Source organism: Oncorhynchus clarkii, chromosome 5, assembly GCF_045791955.1.
Source record: "Oncorhynchus clarkii lewisi isolate Uvic-CL-2024 chromosome 5, UVic_Ocla_1.0, whole genome shotgun sequence".
NCBI lineage: Eukaryota > Metazoa > Chordata > Actinopteri > Salmoniformes > Salmonidae > Oncorhynchus > Oncorhynchus clarkii.
The window spans coordinates 11,387,008-11,412,252 of NC_092151.1; the positions used below are offsets into that span (position 1 = coordinate 11,387,008).

The 25,245-nt window shown below is 42.7% G+C and overlaps 1 protein-coding gene across 9 annotated transcripts in view; it reads left to right on the forward strand.

Moving 5' to 3' along the window:
- Positions 1 to 24,722, forward strand: part of LOC139408362 (3',5'-cyclic-AMP phosphodiesterase 4D-like) — a 302,623-nt gene extending 277,901 nt beyond the window's left edge. For all 9 annotated transcript variants that reach the window (XM_071152145.1, XM_071152142.1, XM_071152138.1 and 6 more), the window contains 9 exons: positions 9,282 to 9,375; positions 10,929 to 11,110; positions 13,630 to 13,728; positions 13,899 to 14,063; positions 14,441 to 14,540; positions 17,071 to 17,225; positions 17,447 to 17,569; positions 18,876 to 19,058; positions 20,963 to 24,722. In XM_071152145.1, the coding sequence (XP_071008246.1) occupies positions 9,282 to 9,375; positions 10,929 to 11,110; positions 13,630 to 13,728; positions 13,899 to 14,063; positions 14,441 to 14,540; positions 17,071 to 17,225; positions 17,447 to 17,569; positions 18,876 to 19,058; positions 20,963 to 21,481 (1,620 nt within the window). In that variant the 3' untranslated portion in view covers positions 21,482 to 24,722. The remainder of the gene's footprint in view (positions 1 to 9,281; positions 9,376 to 10,928; positions 11,111 to 13,629; positions 13,729 to 13,898; positions 14,064 to 14,440; positions 14,541 to 17,070; positions 17,226 to 17,446; positions 17,570 to 18,875; positions 19,059 to 20,962) is intronic.
- Positions 24,723 to 25,245: the final 523 nt, after the last annotated feature.

Below are 25,245 nucleotides of genomic sequence, written 5' to 3' on the forward strand. Positions count from 1 at the left end.
AGCTATATACAGGGAGTACCAGTACCAGATCAATGTGGAGCTATATACAGGAGTACCAGCACCAGATCAATGTGCAGCTATATACAGGAGTACCAGCACCAGATCAATGTGGAGCTATATACAGGAGTACCAGCACCAGATCAATGTGAAGCTATATACAGGAGTACCAGCACCAGATCAATGTGCAGCTATATACAGGGAGTACCAGTACCAGATCAATGTGGAGCTATATACAGGGAGTACCAGTACCAGATCAATGTGAAGCTATATAAAGGGAGAACCAGTACCAGATCAATGTGGAGCTACATACAGGGAGTACCAGCACCAGATCAATGTGGAGCTATATACAGGAGTACCAGTACCAGATCAATGTGGAGCTATATACAGGGAGTACCAGTACCAGATCAATGTGAAGCTATATAAAGGGAGAACCAGTACCAGATCAATGTGGAGCTACATACAGGGAGTACCAGCACCAGATCAATGTGGAGCTATATACAGGAGTACCAGCACCAGATCAATGTGAAGCTATATACAGGGAGTACCAGCACCAGATCAATGTGGAGCTATATACAGGGAGTACCAGTACCAGATCAATGTGCAGCTATATACAGGGAATACCAGCACCAGATCAATGTGGAGCCATATACAGGAGTACCAGCACCAGATCAATGTGAAGCTATATACAGGAGTACCAGTACCAGATCAATGTGGAGCTATATACAGGAGTACCAGCACCAGATCAATGTGAAGCTATATACAGGGAGTACCAGCACCAGATCAATGTGGAGCTATATACAGGGAGTACCAGCACCAGATCAATGTGGAGCTATATACAGGAGTACCAGTACCAGATCAATGTGAAGCTATATACAGGGAGTACCAGCACCAGATCAATGTGGAGCTATATACAGGAGTACCAGCACCAGATCAATGTGAAGCTATATACAGGGAGTACCAGTACCAGATCAATGTGGAGCTATATACAGGAGTACCAGCACCAGATCAATGTGAAGCTATATACAGGGAGTACCAGCACCAGATCAATGTGGAGCTATATACAGGGAGTACCAGCACCAGATCAATGTGGAGCTATATACAGGAGTACCAGCACCAGATCAATGTGAAGCTATATACAGGGAGTACCAGCACCAGATCAATGTGAAGCTATATACAGGGAGTACCAGCACCAGATCAATGTGGAGCTATATACAGGGAGTACCAGCACCAGATCAATGTGGAGCTATATACAGGGAGTACCAGCACCAGATCAATGTGGAGCTATATACAGGAGTACCAGTACCAGATCAATGTGAAGCTATATACAGGGAGTACCAGCACCAGATCAATGTGAAGCTATATACAGGGAGTACCAGCACCAGATCAATGTGAAGCTATATACAGGGAGTACCAGCACCAGATCAATGTGGAGCTATATACAGGAGTACCAGCACCAGATCAATGTGGAGCTATATACAGGGAGTAGCAGCACCAGATCAATGTGGAGCTATATACAAGGAGTACCAGTACCAGATCAATGTGAAGCTATATACAGGAGTACCAGCACCAGATCAATGTGAAGCTATGTACAGGGAGTACCAGCACCAGATCAATGTGGAGCTATATACAAGGAGTACCAGTACCAGATCAATGTGGAGCTATATACAGGGAGTACCAGCACCAGATCAATGTGGAGCTATATACAAGGAGTACCAGTACCAGATCAATGTGGAGCTACATACAGGGAGTACCAGTACCAGATCAATGTGGAGCTATATACAGGGAGTACCAGCACCAGATCAATGTGGAGCTATATACAGGGAGTACCAGTACCAGATCAATGTGAAGCTATATACAGGAGTACCAGCACCAGATCAATGTGAAGCTATATACAGGGAGTACCAGCACCAGATCAATGTGGAGCTATATACAGGGAGTACCAGTACCAGATCAATGTGAAGCTAAATACAGGGAGTACCAGCACCAGATCAATGTGGAGCTACATACAGGGAGTACCAGTACCAGATCAATGTGAAGCTAAATACAGGGAGTACCAGCACCAGATCAATGTGGAGCTACATACAGGGAGTACCAGTACCAGATCAATGTGGAGCTATATACAGGAGTACCAGCACCAGATCAATGTGGAGCTATATACAGGGAGTACCAGCACCAGATCAATGTGGAGCTATATACAGGGAGTACCAGCACCAGATCAATGTGGAGCTACATACAGGGAGTACCAGTACCAGATCAATGTGGAGCTATATACAGGAGTACCAGTACCAGATCAATGTGGAGCTATATACAGGAGTACCAGTACCAGATCAATGTGGAGCTATATACAGGAGTACCAGTACCAGATCAATGTGGAGCTATATACAGGGAGTACCAGCACCAGATCAATGTGGAGCTATATACAGGGAGTACCAGCACCAGATCAATGTGAAGCTATATACAGGGAGTACCAGCACCAGATCAATGTGGAGCTACATACAGGGAGTACCAGTACCAGATCAATGTGGAGCTATATACAGGAGTACCAGTACCAGATCAATGTGGAGCTATATACAGGAGTACCAGTACCAGATCAATGTGCAGCTATATACAGGGAGTACCAGCACCAGATCAATGTGCAGCTATATACAGGGAGTACCAGCACCAGATCAATGTGGAGCTACATACAGGGAGTACCAGCACCAGATCAATGTGGAGCTATATACAGGAGTACCAGCACCAGATCAATGTGAAGCTATATACAGGGAGTACCAGCACCAGATCAATGTGAAGCTACATACAGGGAGTACCAGCACCAGATCAATGTGCAGCTATATACAGGGAGTACCAGCACCAGATCAATGTGCAGCTATATACAGGGAGTACCAGCACCAGATCAATGTGCAGCTATATACAGGAGTACCAGCACCAGATCAATGTGAAGCTATATACAGGGAGTACCAGCACCAGATCAATGTGCAGCTATATACAGGGAGTACCAGCACCAGATCAATGTGCAGCTATATACAGGGAGTACCAGCACCAGATCAATGTGCAGCTATATACAGGGAGTACCAGTACCAGATCAATGTGGAGCTATATACAGGAGTACCAGCACCAGATCAATGTGAAGCTACATACAGGGAGTACCAGCACCAGATCAATGTGAAGCTACATACAGGGAGTACCAGCACCAGATCAATGTGGAGCTATATACAGGAGTACCAGCACCAGATCAATGTGAAGCTATATACAGGGAGTACCAGTACCAGATCAATGTGGAGCTATATACAGGGAGTACCAGCACCAGATCAATGTGAGGCTATATACAGGAGTACCAGCACCAGATCACTGTGAAGCTATATACAGGAGTACCAGCACCAGATCAATGTGAAGCTATATACAGGGAGTACCAGCACCAGATCAATGTGAGGCTATATACAGGAGTACCAGCACCAGATCAATGTGGAGCTATATACAGGGAGTACCAGCACCAGATCAATGTGAGGCTATATACAGGAGTACCAGCACCAGATCAATGTGAAGCTATATACAGGAGTACCAGCACCAGATCAATGTGAAGCTATATACAGGAGTACCAGCACCAGATCAATGTGAAGCTATATACAGGGAGTACCAGCACCAGATCAATGTGAAGCTATATACAGGAGTACCAGCACCAGATCAATGTGAAGCTATATACAGGAGTACCAGCACCAGATCAATGTGAAGCTATATACAGGAGTACCAGCACCAGATCAATGTGAAGCTATATACAGGAGTACCAGCACCAGATCAATGTGAAGCTATATACAGGGAGTACCAGCACCAGATCAATGTGAAGCTATATACAGGAGTACCAGCACCAGATCAATGTGAAGCTATATACAGGGAGTACCAGCACCAGATCAATGTGAAGCTATATACAGGAGTACCAGCACCAGATCAATGTGAAGCTATATACAGGAGTACCAGCACCAGATCAATGTGGAGCTATATACAGGAGTACCAGCACCAGATCAATGTGAAGCTATATACAGGAGTACCAGCACCAGATCAATGTGAAGCTATATACAGGGAGTACCAGCACCAGATCAATGTGAAGCTACATACAGGGAGTACCAGCACCAGATCAATGTGAAGCTACATACAGGGAGTACCAGCACCAGATCAATGTGGAGCTATATACAGGAGTACCAGTACCAGATCAATGTGGAGCTATATACAGGAGTACCAGTACCAGATCAATGTGGAGCTATATACAGGAGTACCAGTACCAGATCAATGTGGAGCTATATACAGGAGTACCAGTACCAGATCAATGTGGAGCTATATACAGGGAGTACCAGTACCAGATCAATGTGGAGCTATATACAGGAGTACCAGTACCAGATCAATGTGGAGCTATATACAGGAGTACCAGTACCAGATCAATGTGGAGCTATATACAGGAGTACCAGTACCAGATCAATGTGGAGCTATATACAGGAGTTCCAGTACCAGATCAATGTGGAGCTATATACAGGAGTACCAGTACCAGATCAATGTGGAGCTATATACAGGGAGTACCAGTACCAGATCAATGTGGAGCTATATACAGGGAGTACCAGCATCAGATCAATGTGGAGCTATATACAGGAGTACCAGTACCAGATCAATGTGGAGCTATATACAGGGAGTAACTGTACCAGATCAATATGCAGTTATATACAAGGAGTACCAGTACCAGACCAATGTGGAGCTACATACAGGGAGTACCAGTACCAGATCAATGTGGAGCTACATACAGGGAGTACCAGTACCAGACCAATGTGGAGCTACATACAGGGAGTACCAGTACCAGATCAATGTGGAGCTATATACAGGGAGTCCCAGTACCAGACCAATGTGGAGCTACATACAGGGAGTACCAGTACCAGATTAATGTGCAGAGGTATGAAGTATTTTAGATAGATATGTGCATGAAGGCAGGGTAAAGTGACTTGTCATCAGGATAGATAATAATAAGAGTTAAATAAAGAACAGAGTAGAAGCAGCAAAGGATAAGTGTAAAAGTGTGTGTATGTATGTGTGTTTGTGTGGTGTCGGTCTGTGTGTGTGTGTAGTGTATGTGTTTTGTGTGGGAGTGTCAATGTGTGTGAGTAAGTGTGTATATGGTTTGCATATATAGTTTAGTAACAGTGCATAGGGTCAGTGCAGATAGTTCAGGTACCATTCATTGACTTTAGCAGTCTGGCTATTTAGCAGTCTTATAGCTTGGGGGTAGAAGCTGTCTTGGAGCCTGTTGGTCCGAGAGCCGATGCTCTGGTACCATTTGCTGGATGGTACAGTAGCAGAGTGAACAGTTTATGGCTTGGGTGGCTGGAGTTTTTGGTCATTTTTTGGGCCTTCCTCTGATGCCTGATATAGAGGTCCTGGATAGGATGGAGTTCGACCCCAGTGATGTACTGGGCTGTCCGCACCACACTCTCTTGCGCTTTACGGTCAAGGGGGTGCATTTGCCATACCAAGTGGTGAACCTTTTGAGGATCCGAGGGCCCATGCCAAATCTTTTTAGCATCCTGAGAGGGAAGAGGCTCTGCCGTGCCCTCTTCATGTCTGTGCGAGTGTGTGTGGACCATGTTTTGTCCTTAGTGATGTGCACGCCAATGAAATTGAAGCTCCACCTACCACCGTTGTGACGTCAGCAAACTTGATGATGGTGTTGGAGTCGTGCGTGGCCACGCAGTCGTGGGTAACAGGGAGTACAGGAAGGGACTAAGCACGCACCCCTGAGTGGCCCCCGTGTTGAGGATCAATGTGGCGGATGTGTTGTTGCCTACCCTCACTCCTTGGGGCCGTCCCGTCAGGAAGTTCAGGATCCAGTTTCAGAGGGAGGTGTTTGGTCCCAGGGTACTTAGCTTAGTGATGAGTTTGGAGGGCACTATGGTGTTGAACGCTGTGCTGTAGTCTATGAACAGCATTCTCACATAGGTGTTCCTTTTGTCCAGGTGGGAAAGGGCAGTGTGAAGTGCAATTGAGATTGCATCATCTGTGGATCTGTTTGGGGTGGTATGTGAATTGAAGTGTGTCTAGGGTGTCTGAGATGATGGTGTTGATGTGTGTCATGACCAGCCTTTCAAAGCACTTCATAATTACAGATGTGAGTGCTACAGGGCTATAGTCATTTACGCAAGTTACCTTGGAGATCTTGGGAACAGGGACAATGATGGTCAGATTGAAATATAGGATTACAGACTGGTACAAGGATAGATTGAAAATGTCTGTGAAGACACCTGCCAGTTGGTCCACATGCTTTGAGAACACGCTGACTTGCTGCACCCTCGACAACTACTGTGATTGTTATTATTTGACCATGCTGGTCATTTATGAACATTTGAACATCTTGGCCATGTTCTGTTATAATCTCCACCCGGCACAGCCAGAAGAGGACTGGTCACCCCTCATAGCCTAGTTCCTCTCTAGGTTTCTTCCTAGGTTTTGGCCTTTCTAGGGAGTTTTTCCTAGCCACCGTGCTTCTACACCTGCATTGCTTGCTGTTTGGGGTTTTAGGCTGGGTTTCTGTACAGCACTTTGAGATATCAGCTGATGTAAGAAGGGCTATATAAATAGATTTGATTTGATATTCCGTCTGTTCCGGCTGCCTTGTGATTGTTAACCTGTATAAATGTTTTGCACACATTGGCCACGGACAGCGAGATCACACAGTCATCAGGAAAAACAGGGGCTTTCACCGCAAGGCACAGTGTTATACTCCTCGAAGTGAACCTAACAGGCATTCAGTTAATTTAGCTCTGCTTCGCTGGGTAACTCATGGCTAGTAGTTGTAGTAGTCTACATTAAGTTTACTCTGTCTTGTAAGTGTTCACCAAGACTATTGCCATATATACACACTGCTGATATCTCATCTGAGTAAATACACATCCATTTGGACACCAAGATGAGTCCTATAATTAGACAGATGCACTGTGAGGACACCAAGATGAGTCCTATAATTAGACAGATGCACTGTGAGGACACCAAGATGAGTCCTATAATTAGACAGATGCACTGTGAGGACACCAAGATGAGTCCTATAATTAGACAGATGCACTGTGAGGACACCAAGATGAGTCCTATAATTAGACAGATGCACTGTGAGGACACCAAGATGAGTCCTATAATTAGACAGATGCACTGTGAGGACACCAAGATGAGTCCTATAATTAGACAGATGCACTGTGAGGACCCCAAGATGAGTCCTATAATTAGACAGATGCACTGTGAGGACACCAAGATGAGTCCTATAATTAGACAGATGCACTGTGAGGACACCAAGATGAGTCCTATAATTCGAGTGATGCACTGTGAGGACATCAAGATGAGTCCTATAATTAGACATGCACTGTGAGGACACCAAGATGTGTCCTATAATTAGACAGATCTAGGGTCTTCATTTTGACTTCATTATGTATTCATGTATTGCACAGAGAAAATGGAATGCCAGATGAAGAGCGAGTGCTCTCGCTTCCATTTGGTCTCAATGGCCGCTGATTGGTTAGCTCTCAGCGGCGGGCTGATGCGATTGGGTGAGAACCCAGGCAGGTGTTGACAGGAGTGCAGTCTTCCTCAGACGTGGCTAGCGTCATCTCCACAGCTACGTTAGGTCATCGCTGAAGAGCTAGTGGGAGATGCAGCCGACTAGTGTCCTTCTAATGTAGCTTCTTGTCTAACGGAGCTGTCGGACCCATTCTATCCTGTTATTCCTCATTGGATACTGTTATTGATAATACTTTACAATATTTTTTATAGCCATGCCTAGATTTCTTATAGTGATATAGTGATTTCTTTGTCTTTTTTGGACACTCCTGTTCTTGCTCCTTCTTTATCCAATCTTGTTACTAACCCCTGGGATTATTTGCCTTTATTTGCCTGGGAAGAATTAGTTGATTATTTCATCGAGGCCCTGGGGACACTACTATATGGATGATGCCATGATTGATTGTATAACGAGGATTTGAGGGAAGCCTTTTGCGTACTTGTTTTGGATCTATCCATCTTTAGGATTCTTTCCATTTGATTGCCTGCGTTGAAAATGCCGGAGGAAAACTACTTACGTTCTGTGTCATGGGGATACATAAAAGTATGTTGTCCATGATGCTAATTTTGAATTCAATAAAATTCAGTGCTGAGTTCATTAGGCACCAAATTGAAGAATACAGAATACAGACTAAACAGGGAGAGACAACCTGAGCTACCTGGTCCAATAAGAAACTCTCGTGTTTGGTAATGAACATGACCCAAATGGCCAAGCTTATGTGAAAGCTTGTAGGTTCTCCTGGCTGCCTTTGGATTATGTCTATTCATTTAGTGTTATTCCAATCCCGTGAGAGAAGGGTTTACTTTACTCATTTGTTAAAGTGTTCCCATCAATGCAGTCGTTTTCATTTAGATCATAAGGGTAAATAATGTGACATCGTTGTGATGGTCTGTGATGTATGTACAGTAGGAGAGATTGGAGATAGCAGTAACTAGTGCAGCAACTAGTCGTATTTCCACCTCAGCATTGTGTCAGAATTTGTTAGCCATATTGTATAGATTTGTTTATGCAAATGTGCTGTGTAGACTTATGTATTTAGCTGTTTTGTTGTTGAGGGCGAGCTGCCTACTTGTCTCTTTCAAAGTCATATGGAAATTGCTTTGCTCAAACATGAAAGAAGTATCACACTCCAGTCATTGGTGAATAGTATGTGAAATAAGGCAAAAAATAATAGTTCCCGCAGAACCTCATCCTTAAATCAAACCAGACACGCTATCTGAAACATGTTTGCAGTTGCTACTCACAGTATCTGTGAGAGTCTGCTGAAAGTGCCTGAACTTCATAATGCATGGTAAAAACATCCGATAATGACAGAAAGAGAATATCATTATATTCCATCTAAGCAAGTCTCATTGAGATCAAAAGTCTGTTACTGTTTCCAATTTATATACAATGTCATGCATGCGTAAGAGTAACGCTTTCTTTCTTTCACCATCTCTCTCTCTCTCTGTCTCTCTCTCCCACTCCATCTCTCTCTCTCTCTGTCTCTCTCTCCCACTCCATCTCTCTCTCTCTGTCTCTCTCTCCCACTCCATCTCTCTCTCTCTGTCTCTCTCTCCCACTCCATCTCTCTCTCTCTGTCTCTCTCTCCCACTCCATCTCTCTCTCTCTGTCTCTCTCTCCCACTCCATCTCTCTCTCTCTGTCTCTCTCTCCCACTCCATCTCTCTCTTTCTTTCTCTCTCTCACTCACTGTCTGTGTCCAGTTCAAGAGGATGTTGAACAGGGAGCTGTCTCACCTGTCTGAGATGAGTCGCTCAGGGAACCAGGTCTCTGAGTTCATCTCCAGCACCTTCTTAGGTAAGACTGGCTGACCTTGCTGTGTGATTTTCAGTATTTATAACAACAAGTTCAAGTCGAATCAAAGTTTATTGGTCGGGTACACAGCAGATGTTATAGCGGGTACAGCTAAATGCTTATGTTACAATCTCCTGACAATGCAGTAAAGGAGATGTTATAGTGGGTACAGCTAAATGCTTATGTTACAATCTCCTGACAATGCAGTAAAATGGCAAACAGGTACACAAACAATAAATTTACAAAACAAATAAACGAAAGAACAACAGGTACCAATCCTCCATGGTCCCCAAGCAATCCCTGAGGTCCCCAAACAGTCCCCATTCCCCAAACAGTCCCCGAGCAGTCCTGGTCTCCGAGGTCCACAAGCAGTCCCCATTCCCCAAGGTCCCCAAACAATCCCCAGTCTCCAAGGTCCCCAAACAGTTCCAAGTCTCCAAGATCCCAAAGCAGACCCCAGTCTCCTAGGTCCCCAAGCAGTACCCAAGGTCCCCAAACAGTCCACAGTCTCTAATGTCCCTAAGCAGTACCCAAGATCCTCAAGCAGTCCCCAAAGTCCCCAAACAGTCCCCAGTCACCAAGGTCCCCAAACAGTTCCCTGTCTCCAAGTTCCCCAAACAGTCCCCTGTCTCCAAGGTCTCCAAACAGTCCTCAGTCTCCAAGGTCCCCAAACAGTGTCCAGTCTCCAAAGTCCCCAAATAGTCTCCAAGAGACAAGTAACGAGTCTCAATCACTAATTTCCCCTGAAACTGAAACTCCCAATCCCCAAAAAGCCTCAAAATCATATGGGTACAACAATCCATTCTGTTTTATTAAAAGCTACCATGGGCGATGTGCATGTGTGTGTTAGATAGTTAATAAGAGCCAATCCTAACTTGAGATCAGTGTGTGTTACTGAAGTCCCCAATTGACCTCAATAGAGGTCTGTGCATAAGAAAGCGCTGCTCTGCCCTGTTTACAACACGATCAACAAGGCAGGTCCTACAGGCCCTAGTTTTGTCGCACCTGGACTACTGGTTCATCACTACTTGTATTTGTAAGAAATATTGACTTGTTGAATGCACTGAGCTGTCTGTTTAAACTACTAGCACACAGCTCAGACACCCATACATACCGCACAAGACATGCCACCAGTGTTCTCTTCGTAATCCCCAAGTCCAGGACAGACTATGGGAGGTGCACAGTACTCTATTCCACATCAAGTAACTGATGCAAGCAGTAAAATCTGATTAGAAAAACAGAGATAAAAATACACCTTTGAAGGGACACACACACACACACACACACACACACACACACACACACACACACACACACACACACACACACACACGCACAGGCCCACACACACACACACACACACACACACACGCACACGCATAGGCCCAGACACACACACACACACAAATTATTTTTGGTTGTTGTATTGTATATAACTGCCTTAAATTTGCTGGTTAAGTTAGGATTTGGCCCTAAAAGCACAAAATAGGCCCCAAAAAATCCCTTTGTGTATTGTCTATTGCTCCTCTAACTATTTCCTACTTCTCTCCCCCCAGACAAGCAGCATGACGTGGAGATGCCATGTCCACAGACGCAGAAAGAGAGGACGGACAAGAAGAACGCCAAGCCCATGTGTCAGATCAGTGGAGTGAAGAAGCTGCAGCACAGCACTAGCCTCTCCAACTCTAATATACCTCGCTTCGGGGTCAAGACCGACACAGAGGACCAACTGGCTACGGTGAAGGAGCTTTTTGACTTTATATTGACATTTTAGTCATTTAACAGTTGCTCTTAGCTTCTCTTAGCTAGAGTGTATTCCAGGAAGGTTAAACAAACGCATACGAGAGCAGTCTGATCATCATGGCACGCTTTTGTGGAATAGAGTAAATACTAGAGTAAATGATTTATCTGATATTAACTTAGGAATTACTGCTGTTGTGCCCTTGAGCAAGGGACTTAACCTCAACATAGCTACATAATCCCTGGCTGGGCTTTTATCTGGACTTTTCCCAAGGTGAAGAGAAGCCTGACCCCGGGCCTCTTCATTGTATGCTGTTTTTATTCTTATTCTAGTCGTTATCCCACTGATCCTTGTTGATAGTACTGTCCCGCACCGTCGTAGCTAGCTAGAGGTTGACGCCAGAGCTAGACCATGTTCTAGTGCTTATTAACCTTCTAGCACTCATCACCAATCAGATTTAGGCTGAAACTGATTTGATCAAGTTTGACGTAGTAGATGTCCCACACAATGATGAGGACTACATTGATTCTATTGAGATCCAGGAAATAGGATGCCTTAAAGGGTCACCTCTGTAATGTTACACCAATAGGATACCTTAAAGGGTCACCTCTGTAATGTTACACCAATAGGATGCCTTAAAGGGTCACCTCTGTAATGTTACACCAATAGGATGCCTTAAAGGGTCACCTCTGTAATGTTACACCAATAGGATGCCTTAAAGGGTCACCTCTGTAATGTTACACCAATAGGATGCCTTAAAGGGTCACCTCTGTAATGTTACACCAATAGGATGCCTTAAAGGGTCACCTCTGTAATGTTACACCAATAGGATGCCTTAAAGGGTCACCTCTGTAATGTTACACCAATAGGATGCCTTAAAGGGTCACCTCTGTAATGTTACACCAATAGGATGCCTTAAAGGGTCACCTCTGTAATGTTACACCAATAGGATGCCTTAAAGGGTCACCTCTGTAATGTTACACCAATAGGATGCCTTAAAGGGTCACCTCTGTAATGTTACACCAATAGGATGCCTTAAAGGGTCACCTCTGTAATGTTACACCAATAGGATGCCTTAAAGGGTCACCTCTGTAATGTTACACCACTGTGGTTTGCTGATTGGCTCAAGGGGCATATTAAGATGATACTGGCTTTAGTTTTTTGTCCCTTGGTTGTCAGTTGTCAGACTGTTGGACCTCAGTTGTCAGACTGTTAGATCTCAGTTGTCAGACTGTTAGATCTCAGTTGTCAGACTGTTAGATCTCAGTTGTCAGACTGTTAGATCTCAGTTGTCAGACTGTTAGATCTCAGTTGTCAGTTGTCAGACTGTTAGATCTCAGTTGTCAGACTGTTAGATCTCAGTTGTCAGACTGTTAGATCCAGTTGTCAGACTGTTAGAAAGACCTTGTCTCATACATCTTTACGTTATTTATCCCCAGACAGTGAAGATTTACCTGCTGTTTCGATTGAATTCCATCTCATGCCTGATATAATTTAAGTTATGGAAAATGTGTATTTTATTTAACCCGGTAAGTTGACTGAGAACACATTCTCATTTACAGAAACGACCTGTGGAATTGTTACCGGGGAGAGGAGGGGGGATGAATTAGCCAATTGTAAACTGTGACCATGATGGTATGCAGATTGGGAATTTAGCCAGAATGCTGGGGTTAACACCCCTACTCTTACAATAAGTGTCATGGGATCTTCAGTGACCACAGAGTCAGGACACCTGTTTAACATCCTATTCAAAAGACGACACCGTACACAGGCCAATGCCCCCAATCACTGCAATGGGGCATAGGGATATTTTTTGCATACTCACCAGATATGTCACCATTTTTTCAACAAAAAAAATGTCACCTTTATTTAACTAGGCATGTCAGTTAAGAACAGATTCTTATTTTCAATGACAGCCTAGGAACACTGGGTTAACTGCCTTGTTCAGGGGCAGAACGACAGATTTTTACCTTGTCAGCTCGGGGATTCGATCTTGCAACCTTTCGGTTACTAGTCCAACACTCTAACCACTGGGCTACCTGCCGCACCATTAAGCATGTTTAGGATGCTCTGGATTGATGGCATGTTCCAGTTCCCAACAATTTCCAGCAACTTCGCACAGCCATTGAAGAGGAGTGGGACAACATTCCACAGGCCACAATCAACAGCCTGATCAACTCTATGTGAAGGAGATGTGTTGCACTTCATGAGGCGGTTACACCAGATCCTTACTGGTTTTCTGATTCACGCCCGTACCTTTTCTTTTAAGGGATCTGTGACCAACAGATGCATACATGTATCTGTATTCCCAATCGTGAAATCCATAAATTAGGGAAATTAATGAATTTATTTTAATTGACTGATTTCCTTATGTGAACTGTAACACAGTAACATCTTTGAAATGGTTGCATGTTGTGTTTATATTTGTGTTCAGTATATATATACTGTATACTGTCTCCTATGATGTGTTTGTGTGAAAGTGGTGTTTTTAAAATGGCCTTGCTGTCTGATTTCAGGAGCTTGAGGACCTCAATAAATGGGGCCTTAATCTTTTTAAAGTCACCGAGCTTTCAGGAAACCGGCCTTTAACAGTCATGATGTACACAATTTTCCAGGTGAGGACGTTTATACAATTATAAAAAACCTTTATAAAAACTGTTGTTTTACCTTGCTGGAATTTATACAGCTAACTATGTTTGTGTGCGTCCGTGAATGTATGTGTGAATAGCAGTTCGTTATTGTAACCTCTTGTTTTGACAGTGTCACATTTTTCTCTCATTTTCAGGAAAGAGATTTATTAAAAACATTCAAAATACCATTAGACACCTTTATAACCTACCTGATGACTCTAGAAGACCATTACCACGGCGATGTAGCCTATCACAATAACATCCATGCTGCTGATGTCACCCAGTCCACTCACGTGCTGCTGTCCACGCCTGCTCTAGAGGTAGGGGAATGTACCATCTCCGTCGCTTTATGGGGGACTCTTTGTTGGGAGGATTTGATACAGTACTGTTAGTATGGCCCCCTCTTTTTACATTTTAGCTCATGTTTTGTTAATAATGTGACTTTTAAAAATACACTAATGATATTAGTTTTTATATTTGTCTTGTTTAAAACTGGCTTTAAATGTAGCCTGAGTTGTGTTCATTAGAGAAGGCAAAATAAAATGTTTTTAAACATTTTGCAACGGACAACAAAAATGACATGTTCCTGGTGCTGACAAATAGTGAGGTTATACCGTGAGATTGTATGAAACTTTTTTGTCCCATTTCTGTTCTGAAGTGCTGCTCATGTAGATTGTTCCACCTATTTTCTTCACAGGCTGTGTTCACAGACCTGGAAATCCTAGCTGCCATCTTTGCCAGTGCTATTCATGACGTCGACCACCCTGGGGTCTCCAACCAGTTTCTCATCAGCACCAGTGAGTGGCCTTTCCAATGTTATGATTTGTCTGCCTTCAGTGCCGTGCTGTTTCTTTTATCACAATGTATATCCTTTATCATAATGTATATGGCTGTTTTAACATGAGCTTCTCTCTTCTGGGTTTACACACATAGTGAGAAAGGTTTGCTGCTGACACACTGGCGCATTTCATAAACTCTCTTTTAATCCCCCCATATAATACACATACTACATGGAGTACATGGAATACATGTAATGCACATAATACATGGAATACATATAATACATATTACATATGATACACTGAATATATGGAATACATATAATACATGGAATACACATCATACATGGAATACACAGAATATATGGAATCCATGGAATACATGGAACACATGGAATACACGGAATATATGGAATACATGGAATATATGGAATACATATAATACATGTGATACATGGAATACACATCATACATGGAATACACGGAATATATGGAATCCATGGAATACATGGAATACATGGAATACATATAATACATATTACATATGGGGCTGCAGGGTAGCCTAGTGGTTAGAGTGTTGGACTAGTAACCGGAAGGTTGCAAGTTCAAACCCCCGAGCTGACAAGGTACAAATCTGTCATTCTGCCCCTGAACAGGCAGTTAACCCACTGTTCCTAGGCCGTCATTGAAAATAAGAATTTGTTCTTAACTGACTTGCCTAGTTAAATAAAGGTAAAATATTTAAAAAATATATATAATACACTGAACATATGGAATACATATAATACATATAATACACATACTACATGGAATACACATAATACAAATAATACATTGAATACATATAATACACATACTACATGGAATACACATAATACATGGAATACATATAATACACATACTACATGGAATACATATAGTACATATAATACATGGAATACATATAGTGCACATACTACATGGAATACATATAGTACATATAATACATGGAATATATATAATACATGGAATACATATAATACACATACTACATGGAATACATATAATACATGGAATACATATAATACATGGAATACATGGAATACATATAATACATATAATACATGGAATACATATAATACATGGAATACATATAATACATGGAATACATGGAATACATATAATACATATAATACATGGAATATATATAATACATGGAATACATATAGTACATGGAATACATACAATTATCTGCCATGAAGCCTGGTCCCAGATCTGTATATGCTGAATAGCCAACTCCTTTGAACATTGACATGAACATGTTTGGTGTGACAATGACAATATGGTTTGCTTGAAAGACAAATTAACTCAATTCAAGCTAAACGGTATTGTAGATAGAATGAAGGGTAATTGGATTCCTATTGAAACCTAATGCTTAGTATAAGATGATACAATGTTGGGATTGGACTGTGTGTCCTCTAGGCAGAGTGATTTTAAACCTCCCCAGTTATGCAATCGTCATTTGCCATAACATGTATTAGCCTTGCCGCCAAGGCAACAAACGAATTGGGCCCACCCTTTGGAAGCCGTGTGGGTGTGACTGTGTGTGTTTGTGTGTGTGTGTGTGTGTGTGACTGTGTGTGACTGTGTGCATGTGTAACAGCTGTCCAGCAAAGACAAGGAGACTGGTCTCGGCATCAGTGTAACAGATGTGATCGTACTTCGTAACTCTCTTGCGTTCTGTTTTTAACTGTCCAGCCAGCGGTCCCAGTTGATTGCTGTTTATTCTGACGATAGACACAAGAAGGCACATTAGATGTGCAGGACAACAGGATGTTGATGGCTGTAGATTCACCTGTAACATGGAAGTAACTGAATTAGCGGGGAGCTAATGCAACCATTACAATTACAGCATGCTAGCTAACGCACACTTTCAGCAATAACATCCAAAAGCACATCCCAGGATGCCCCCAATATCTAACAGGTACCGTACACATACACTGAGTATAGTAAAAAGGAAGAACACCCACTCTTTCCATGACCATAGACTGACCAGGTGAAAGCTATAATCCTTTATTGATGTCACTTGCTAAATCCACCTCCATCAGTGTAGATGAAGGAGAGGAGACGGGTTAAAGAATGACTTTTAAGTCTTGAGATATGGATTCTGTATTCACTTGGTTCACTTTATTCACTTGGTTCACTTTATTCACTTTATTCACTTGGTTCACTTTATTCACTTGGTTCACTTGGTTCACTTGGTTCACTTTATTCACTTGGTTCACTTTATTCACTTGGTTCACTTGGTTCACTTTATTCACTTGGTTCACTTTATTCACTTGGTTCACTTTATTCACTTGGTTCACTTTATTCAATGTGCAACGTGTAGAAAGAGAATGAGAGAGAAATACCAGATCAAATCTATACACACTCATCAAAATGTACATGCTTCTATATAAATACCTAATAAATATTACCTTGGAAAAGTATCTTACTGTATTATTCAAAATGGCATCAGAGAAACAGCTTCCTAACCATGTGCTGGTATTGTCTGTTTTTTTCCCTCCAGACTCGGAGCTGGCCCTCATGTACAATGACTCGTCAGTCCTAGAGAACCACCACCTGGCTGTAGGCTTCAAGCTGCTTCAGGAAGAGAACTGTGACATCTTCCAGAACCTGACCAAGAAACAACGGCAGTCCCTCAGGAAGATGGTCATAGACATGGTGAGTGGGTGGATGGATGGATGGGTGGGTGGGTGGGTGGGTGGGTGGGTGGATGGATTAATTTAGCAAGTGAATCGATTGATTCATTAATTCATTAATTATCTAATGAGTGAGTGAGTGAGTGAGTGAGTGAGTGAGTGAGTGAGTGAGTGAGTGAGTGAGTGAGTTCCAGCCTAGCACCCAATTTAACTAATCCAAGGTGTTGCTGTTTGTCTCTATAGGTACTAGCTACTGACATGTCCAAGCACATGAATCTCCTAGCTGACCTGAAGACCATGGTGGAGACGAAGAAAGTCACCAGCTCTGGAGTGCTACTACTAGATAACTACAACGACAGAATACAGGTAGGCTGTTACTGATACTACATATATGGCCACCCTGCAGGCAAAACTGATTCCAACAACGTATTTGTTTTGTAATCATGGTCAGGTTGTATACTGACTCTAAAAATACATATTTTTAGTTACCATAAAAATACATCTTTACCTGACTCTCTCATCCTCTCCCTCCCTCCATCTTTTTATCTATTTCTCTCAATGGTGTTGTTGCCATGGGGCAGAGGGAAACACCAGTGCTCTCTCTCTTGAGGTCTCTAGAATGTTTTATGTTCAGTATGACGCCAGGTTTGCAGCTGACCTTTTAACCGTTGTTTCTTTAGCAGGTGTATATACACTGAATAAAAATTTAAACGCAACATGCAACCATTTCAAAGATTCATTAGGGCCTAATCTATGGATTTCACATGACTGGGAATACAGATACAGTATGCATCTGTTGGTCACAGATACCTTAGAAAAAAGGTCAGGGTGTGGATCAGAAACCAGTCAATATCTGGTGTGATCACCATGTGCCTCATGCAGAACAACACATCTCCTTCGCATAGATTTGATCAGGCTGTTGATTGTGGCCTGTGGAATGTTGTCCCACTCCTCTTCAATGGCTGTGTGAAGTTGTTGGAAAGAGCGGGAACTGGAACATGCTGTCCAGAGCATCCCAAACATGCTCAATGGATGACATGTCTAGTAAGTATGCAGGCCATGAAAGAACTGAGAATTGTGTACAAGTCCTTGTGACATGGGGCCGTGCATTACCATGCTGAAACATGAGATGATGCTGGCGGATGAATGTCACGACAATGAGCCTCAGGATCTTGTCATGGTATCTCTGTACATTCAAATTGCCATCGATAAAATGCAACTGTGTTCGTTGTCCATAGCTTATGTCTTCCCGTATCATAAGCCCAATGCCACAAAACCCAATGAAGTCGGTTACGACTCCAAACTGCAGTCAGGTCAAGAACCTGGTGAGGACGCTGAGCACGCAGATGAGCTTCCCTAAGACGGTTTCAAATTCTTTGGTTCATCAGCTGTCCGGTGGCTGGTCTCAGATGATCCAGCAGGTGAAGAAGCCGGATGTGGAGGTCCTGGGCTGGCGTGGTTACATGTGGTCTGCGGTTGTGAGGCCGGTTGGACGTACTGCCAAATTCTATAAAATTATGTTGGATGGGGCTTATGGTTGAGAAATTAACATTCAATTCTCTGTCAACAGCTCAGGTGGACATTCCAGCACTCAGAATGCCAGTTGTACGCTCCCTCAGTAAATGTGAGGACTGGGGTTTTAAATTTCAAATCTCTCTTCCCCCACTCTCAGGTCCTCCAGAACATGGTGCATTGTGCGGATCTCAGTAACCCCACCAAGCCCCTGCAGCTGTACCGCCAGTGGACCGACCGCATTATGGAAGAGTTCTTCAGCCAGGGGGACAGGGAGAGGGAGAGAGGCATGGAGATCAGCCCCATGTGTGACAAACACAACGCCTCTGTCCAGAAGAGCCAGGTAAGTCCAGTACACACATACAGTATATACAGTGCCTTGCGAAAGTATTCGGCCCCCTTGAACTTTGCGACCTTTTGCCACATTTCAGGCTTCAAACATAAAGATATAAAACTGTATTTTTTTGTGAAGAATCAACAACAAGTGGGACACAATCATGAAGTGGAACGACATTTATTGGATATTTCAAACTTTTTTAACAAATCAAAAACTGAAAAATTGGGCGTGCAAAATTATTCAGCCCCCTTAAGTTAATACTTTGTAGCGCCACCTTTTGCTGCGATTACAGCTGTAAGTCGCTTGGGGTATGTCTCTATCAGTTTTGCACATCGAGAGACTGACATTTTTTCCCATTCCTCCTTGCAAAACAGCTCGAGCTCAGTGAGGTTGGATGGAGAGCATTTGTGAACAGCAGTTTTCAGTTCTTTCCACAGATTCTCGATTGGATTCAGGTCTGGACTTTGACTTGGCCATTCTAACACTGGATATGTTTATTTTTGAACCATTCCATTGTAGATTTTGCTTTATGTTTTGGATCATTGTCTTGTTGGAAAACAAATCTCCGTCCCAGTCTCAGGTCTTTTGCAGACTCCATCAGGTTTTCTTCCAGAATGGTCCTGTATTTGGCTCCATCCATCTTCCCATCAATTTTAACCATCTTCCCTGTCCCTGCTGAAGAAAAGCAGGCCCAAACCATGATGCTGCCACCACCATGTTTGACAGTGGGGATGGTGTGTTCAGCTGTGTTGCTTTTACGCCAAACATAACGTTTTGCATTGTTGCCAAAAAGTTCAATTTTGGTTTCATCTGACCAGAGCACCTTCTTCCACATGTTTGGTGTGTCTCCCAGGTGGCGTGTGGCAAACTTTAAACAACACTTTTTATGGATATCTTTAAGAAATGGCTTTCTTCTTGCCACTCTTCCATAAAGGCCAGATTTGTGCAATATACGACTGATTGTTGTCCTATGGACAGAGTCTCCCACCTCAGCTGTAGATCTCTGCAGTTCATCCAGAGTGATCATGGGCCTCTTGGCTGCATCTCTGATCAGTATGAGCTGAAAGTTTAGAGGGACGGCCAGGTCTTGGTAGATTTGCAGTGGTCTGATACTCCTTCCATTTCAATATTATCGCTTGCACAGTGCTCCTTGGGATGTTTAAAGCTTGGGAAATCTTTTTGTATCCAAATCCGGCTTTAAACTTCTTCACAACAGTATCTCGGACCTGCCTGGTGTGTTCCTTGTTCTTCATGATGCTCTCTGCACTTTTAACGGACCTCTGAGACTATCACAGTACAGGTGCATTTATACGGAGACTTGATTACACACAGGTGGATTGTATTTATCATCATTAGTCATTTAGGTCAACATTGGATCATTCAGAGATCCTCACTGAACTTCTGGAGAGAGTTTGCTGCACTGAAAGTAAAGGGGCTGAATAATTTTGCACGCCCAATTTTTCAGTTTTTGATTTGTTTAAAAAGTTTGAAATATCCAATAAATGTCGTTCCACTTCATGATTGTGTCCCACTTGTTGTTGATTCTTCACAAAAAAATACAGTTTTATATCTTTATGTTTGAAGCCTGAAATGTGGCAAAAGGTTGCAAAGTTCAAGGGGGCCGAATACTTTCGCAAGGCACTGTATATACATACATATACACACACACACACCCACACACACACACACACACACACATACAGTATATATATATATATACACACACACACACACACACACACACACACACACACACACACACACACACACACACACACACACACACACACACACACACACACACACACACACACACACACACACACAGCAAGTTTATATCAGTCCAGACAAATTATTTAAGATATTCATTTTATTTTCCCTCCTCTCTCCTTCCTCCTTCCCCTCTCCAGGTGGGGTTCATCGACTACATCGTCCACCCTCTGTGGGAGACCTGGGCTGATCTGGTGCACCCTGACGCTCAGGACATCCTGGACACTCTGGAGGACAACAGGGAGTGGTACCAGAGCATCATCCCCCAGAGCCCCTCGCCCGCCCCGGACGAAGCCGACGACGGCAGCGGACGTCCCCCCGGAGGGGACAAGTTCCAGTTCGAGCTCACCCTGGAAGAGGACGGAGAGTCGGACACGGAGAAAGACAGTGGAAGTCAACCAGAAGAAGACGAGGAGAATAGTTGTAACTCGAAAACGCTCTGCACGCAGGACTCGGAATCCACAGAGATCCCGTTGGACGAGCAGCCGGAAGAGGAGGTGGAGGAGGAGGAGGAGGAGGAGGTGGTAGTGGTAGAGGAGGAGGAGGAGGGTGAAGGGGTACACAGGGAACCAAGTATGGCGGAGTTGGAGGAGGAGGATGAGGAGGGAGAGGGGGAAGGGGAGGAGGGCGAGGAGAAGCAAAGAGCGGCCGATACATAGCAGCAGTAGAAACTGCGCGGATTGCCAAACTGCGAGAGAGAGACTGTTGCGTTACAACGGCGAATCAAGGGACGAGGTGAATACTAGTAATCGCCACAAAGTTGGTGATGTGGCGTCATCGAGAGTTCCAAAGCTCACGTTGCACTCCTCAATCCCTGTCTTCTCCTCACTCCACTCCACCTGGAGGCGATATGGGGGCACAGACCCACACCTCCCCTCCCCCAAGACTCCCTCCCTTGGAGCGCCACACTTTTACACTCAGGAATATTTTAGTCGACTTTCTTGCCTCCTTTTTTGTTTACCTTCTGGTTCATTCGGCCTATAGGGAGCGAGGTGACGCCTTGAGTTCAAAGGCCAATCTCCACCTCCCGCCTCTCCTCTATCTCCTACCACTTCCTGTAAACGCAGGAAGCAAACAGAAAGTGTTCTTTGACTCCAAGACTGAGCACATGGGCAACACACAAGATGCTTGGAACAGTCCTAACTGTAGCATCATGGGAGGACAGCCAGATGGGGGAAAGATGGATTGCAAGGTGACCTCTGAACTGCAAGGTGACCCCAGTCCACTAATACCATCTGAAAACCAATGAGGGATATTATAGGGAGAGACGGACAAAGACATACTTTGCAAGAGGATTTCAAAGAGACCTTTTTTCTAAAGTTCAAGTCTTCCTTGAAACAAGACTGGTAGAAAACGCTGTTTTTGACCTCCTCAGTTTTTGTATTGTAGTAAAACTGAAATCTTTTTGTAGATAACTTTTGTTAATGGAGAGAGAGAGAGAGCGAGAGAGAGAGAGAGAGAGAGAGAGAGAGAGAGAGAGAGAGAGAGAGAGAGAGAGAAAAGAGCGGAGGAAGATGTTCAATTCATATCTTCTTCGTCATATATTGCATCCATTGAAACTTGATATTTTTTTTTAGAAGAGATATGTTATGCCATAACATAATGCCTGTGGTCTTTCTGGGAATGTGTGCTTGTCCTGAGTGCATGTGACTAAGCTCTCCGCACTCAGTCTGCTTTCTTTTCTGCTTTCTTTTGCTCTCCTTCATCTTCACACCCAGGTATTTCAGATAGGGGCATCTTAGATGAACATGCGTGGTTTTCTGTTTGAGAGCGTTGGGGTTCTAACTTTAATCTTCACTCCCAGGTATTTCAGATAGGGGCATCTTAGATGAACATGCGTGGTTCTCTGTTTGAGAGCGTTGGGGTTCTAACTTTATTGCAGCTTTAAATGTACCACCTCTTTTTATTTTTCAAAGTAGAAAGAAGCCGGTTAACTAATGACCTTAAGAACATAATAATGGTATATAATATACTTAGGCCATGTTTCCATTTAAATATGACATGGTAGGTCTTGTTAACATCCTGAGTATGTAGTGATTTAGTTCTATCCAACCAAATATACTATCCAAATAGACTCTCCAGTCTATCTACACATTGTTAAATCTGTTTATACATCGGTGGTACATTTTTCTCAACTGTTAAGGATTATGAATAACCCCCATTGACCTTCAGTTAGCTTCCATAAACACTCATCAGTTATCAGTGATATCTGTAACACTTTAGCTTATAGTCACATGGCTATATCTTCTATATTTCATCATTTCAAAACTGTATTCATCTGAAGTACAAAGGGACTTGAGCTAATCATAAAACTGATGTTGTTTTACACCAAACAAATAACAAGGTTGTATTCATGTACACTCTATATGTATGGCAAAGAAATAGAAATATTTGTCAAATGAAAATAGTGACTGTATTCTAAAGTGTTCCGACTCATGTATACCTGGTTGTGTTGTATGGGCTCTGGATCTGACCCTTTGTGTTGTAATACATGAATATCCCACGTCTCTCTTCAATTTGCCTATTTCAACTGTCTAGCATCCATCCAATAATGATTACTAAAATGACAAACACTTTGACAATATTTGCCTTTGTTCTTTTTCATTAATATTATTATTTTGTCTTATTGGATTTCACATTGGACATTGAGAATCACCTGCATAGTTTTAAAATCTACCTTTCATATTTGAGTAGTTCATAGGTATGTGTGTAAATGTATATAACTGTACTGCTAGCATCAAAACCATTAACAGACTCTTCCATACATGTCATGCCTCATATGAGGACACAATCCCATATAATCCATGGTATTCAGGAAATAATTCCACTCAATTGAAGTAGTAGGACAGTAATTGCAGATGCTTTATGATTTAGATTTCATTTTGCAATATATTTGCCATTTTCAGGGGAAGGACTAGATATGGATGACTTGTCATTTCAAACCCGATATTGCTTTTTTATTTTTGCCAAAACAACTTCTCCTTCTTTTTCTTCTTCTCCCCTGCTGGACTTGCACAATGCAGCACACACCATTAAGTCAAGTGGTTTCTGTGTTGGTTTTTAATATTTCTTTATTTATATTTATTGATTTGGTAACACTGTCTTTGAGTCACATGTAGTAATGCATTATGAAGCCTCATAAAGGCTATTTAAGGAGTTGTGAGCTGTTGTGAATGCTTATAAAAAATACATGTTTTATTAAACCTTTATTTAACCAGGAAAAGCCCATTATTATAGTCTATTATGGGCGTGAAAGAAGGCTCTATGAATGCATCATATAGACACAGGTGGGTAATAGTGTTGCCATGGATTCTTTGTTTTTGTCACAGTTTGGCCATCCTGAGTAAGACAGCACTGTAGAATGCACAACCTGTAGCGTAACAACATGATGTGGACTCGCAAAATACACTCTTTGTTCCTGTTCTGGTGATATGATGTACGTAGACCATAGAAATAGAATGACTACAATAGTCACTCTATAGCCATATTTCTATGCTTCTAATCAACACTTTTGTCATACATGGGGAAACATGTCCACATTGAAAAGACTTGAACCTGGATTTTAAAGTAAAAATGTTAATATTTTATTATTGGATAATGGTATATTTCTTTACAATTTCATTTCTCGGCCATCTTTTTGTTGTGTTTTTTTTGCTTGCCTCACCGGACGACCTTACCTGTTAATGGATTTTTCTCATTTGTCTTATGTTTACAACCATGTATTTATTAAGCTGTACATATTGTAGTGTTGCATTCTGTAAATGACGGATTCTTACTCTATCATCCGATGGTGTTGGTGTATTTGGAAAACCTCTTGTTGAGAGAATGTTTATTATGATCCATACTTAACCCAATGTATAAATCTCTTCTGTACAAGAATGATAAAAGTGAATGAAATTATATGAAACGTCACCTCAGAGCTTTTTCATAGGGACACCAGGGGAGTGAGCCTAACGATACCAGGGTTGTATTCACTAGGCACCAAACAGAAGAAAACAGACTGAAACGGGGAGGGTTTCCGTTTTCCGTTTCAAAACATTTTGCTACGATGTTCACTAATGAATATGACCCGGGGGGAGGGGGGGGGCTGTACATGGTTGTGTGTGTGAGTACGCATTTTTCCTCTTACATCTGCTTTAGAGAGACATACATTTTAGGGCAGGGCATTTCAACCCATACATGGTCTCTGTGATGACGCCTACTCTAGAAAGTGCTGGGGCTAAGACATTCATTCTCCTTTGTTAATCTGTGGCTGCAGTTTCTGGGCAGGGTATGTAGAATCACTCCTGTTGTCATGAAACCCACACCTTCTTGGATCTACACACAGTATTCAATGCAGTCAAATGCAATACAAACAACAAATAAAATAACATTTTATTGGTCACATACACATGGTTAACAGATGTTAATGTGAGTGTAGCAA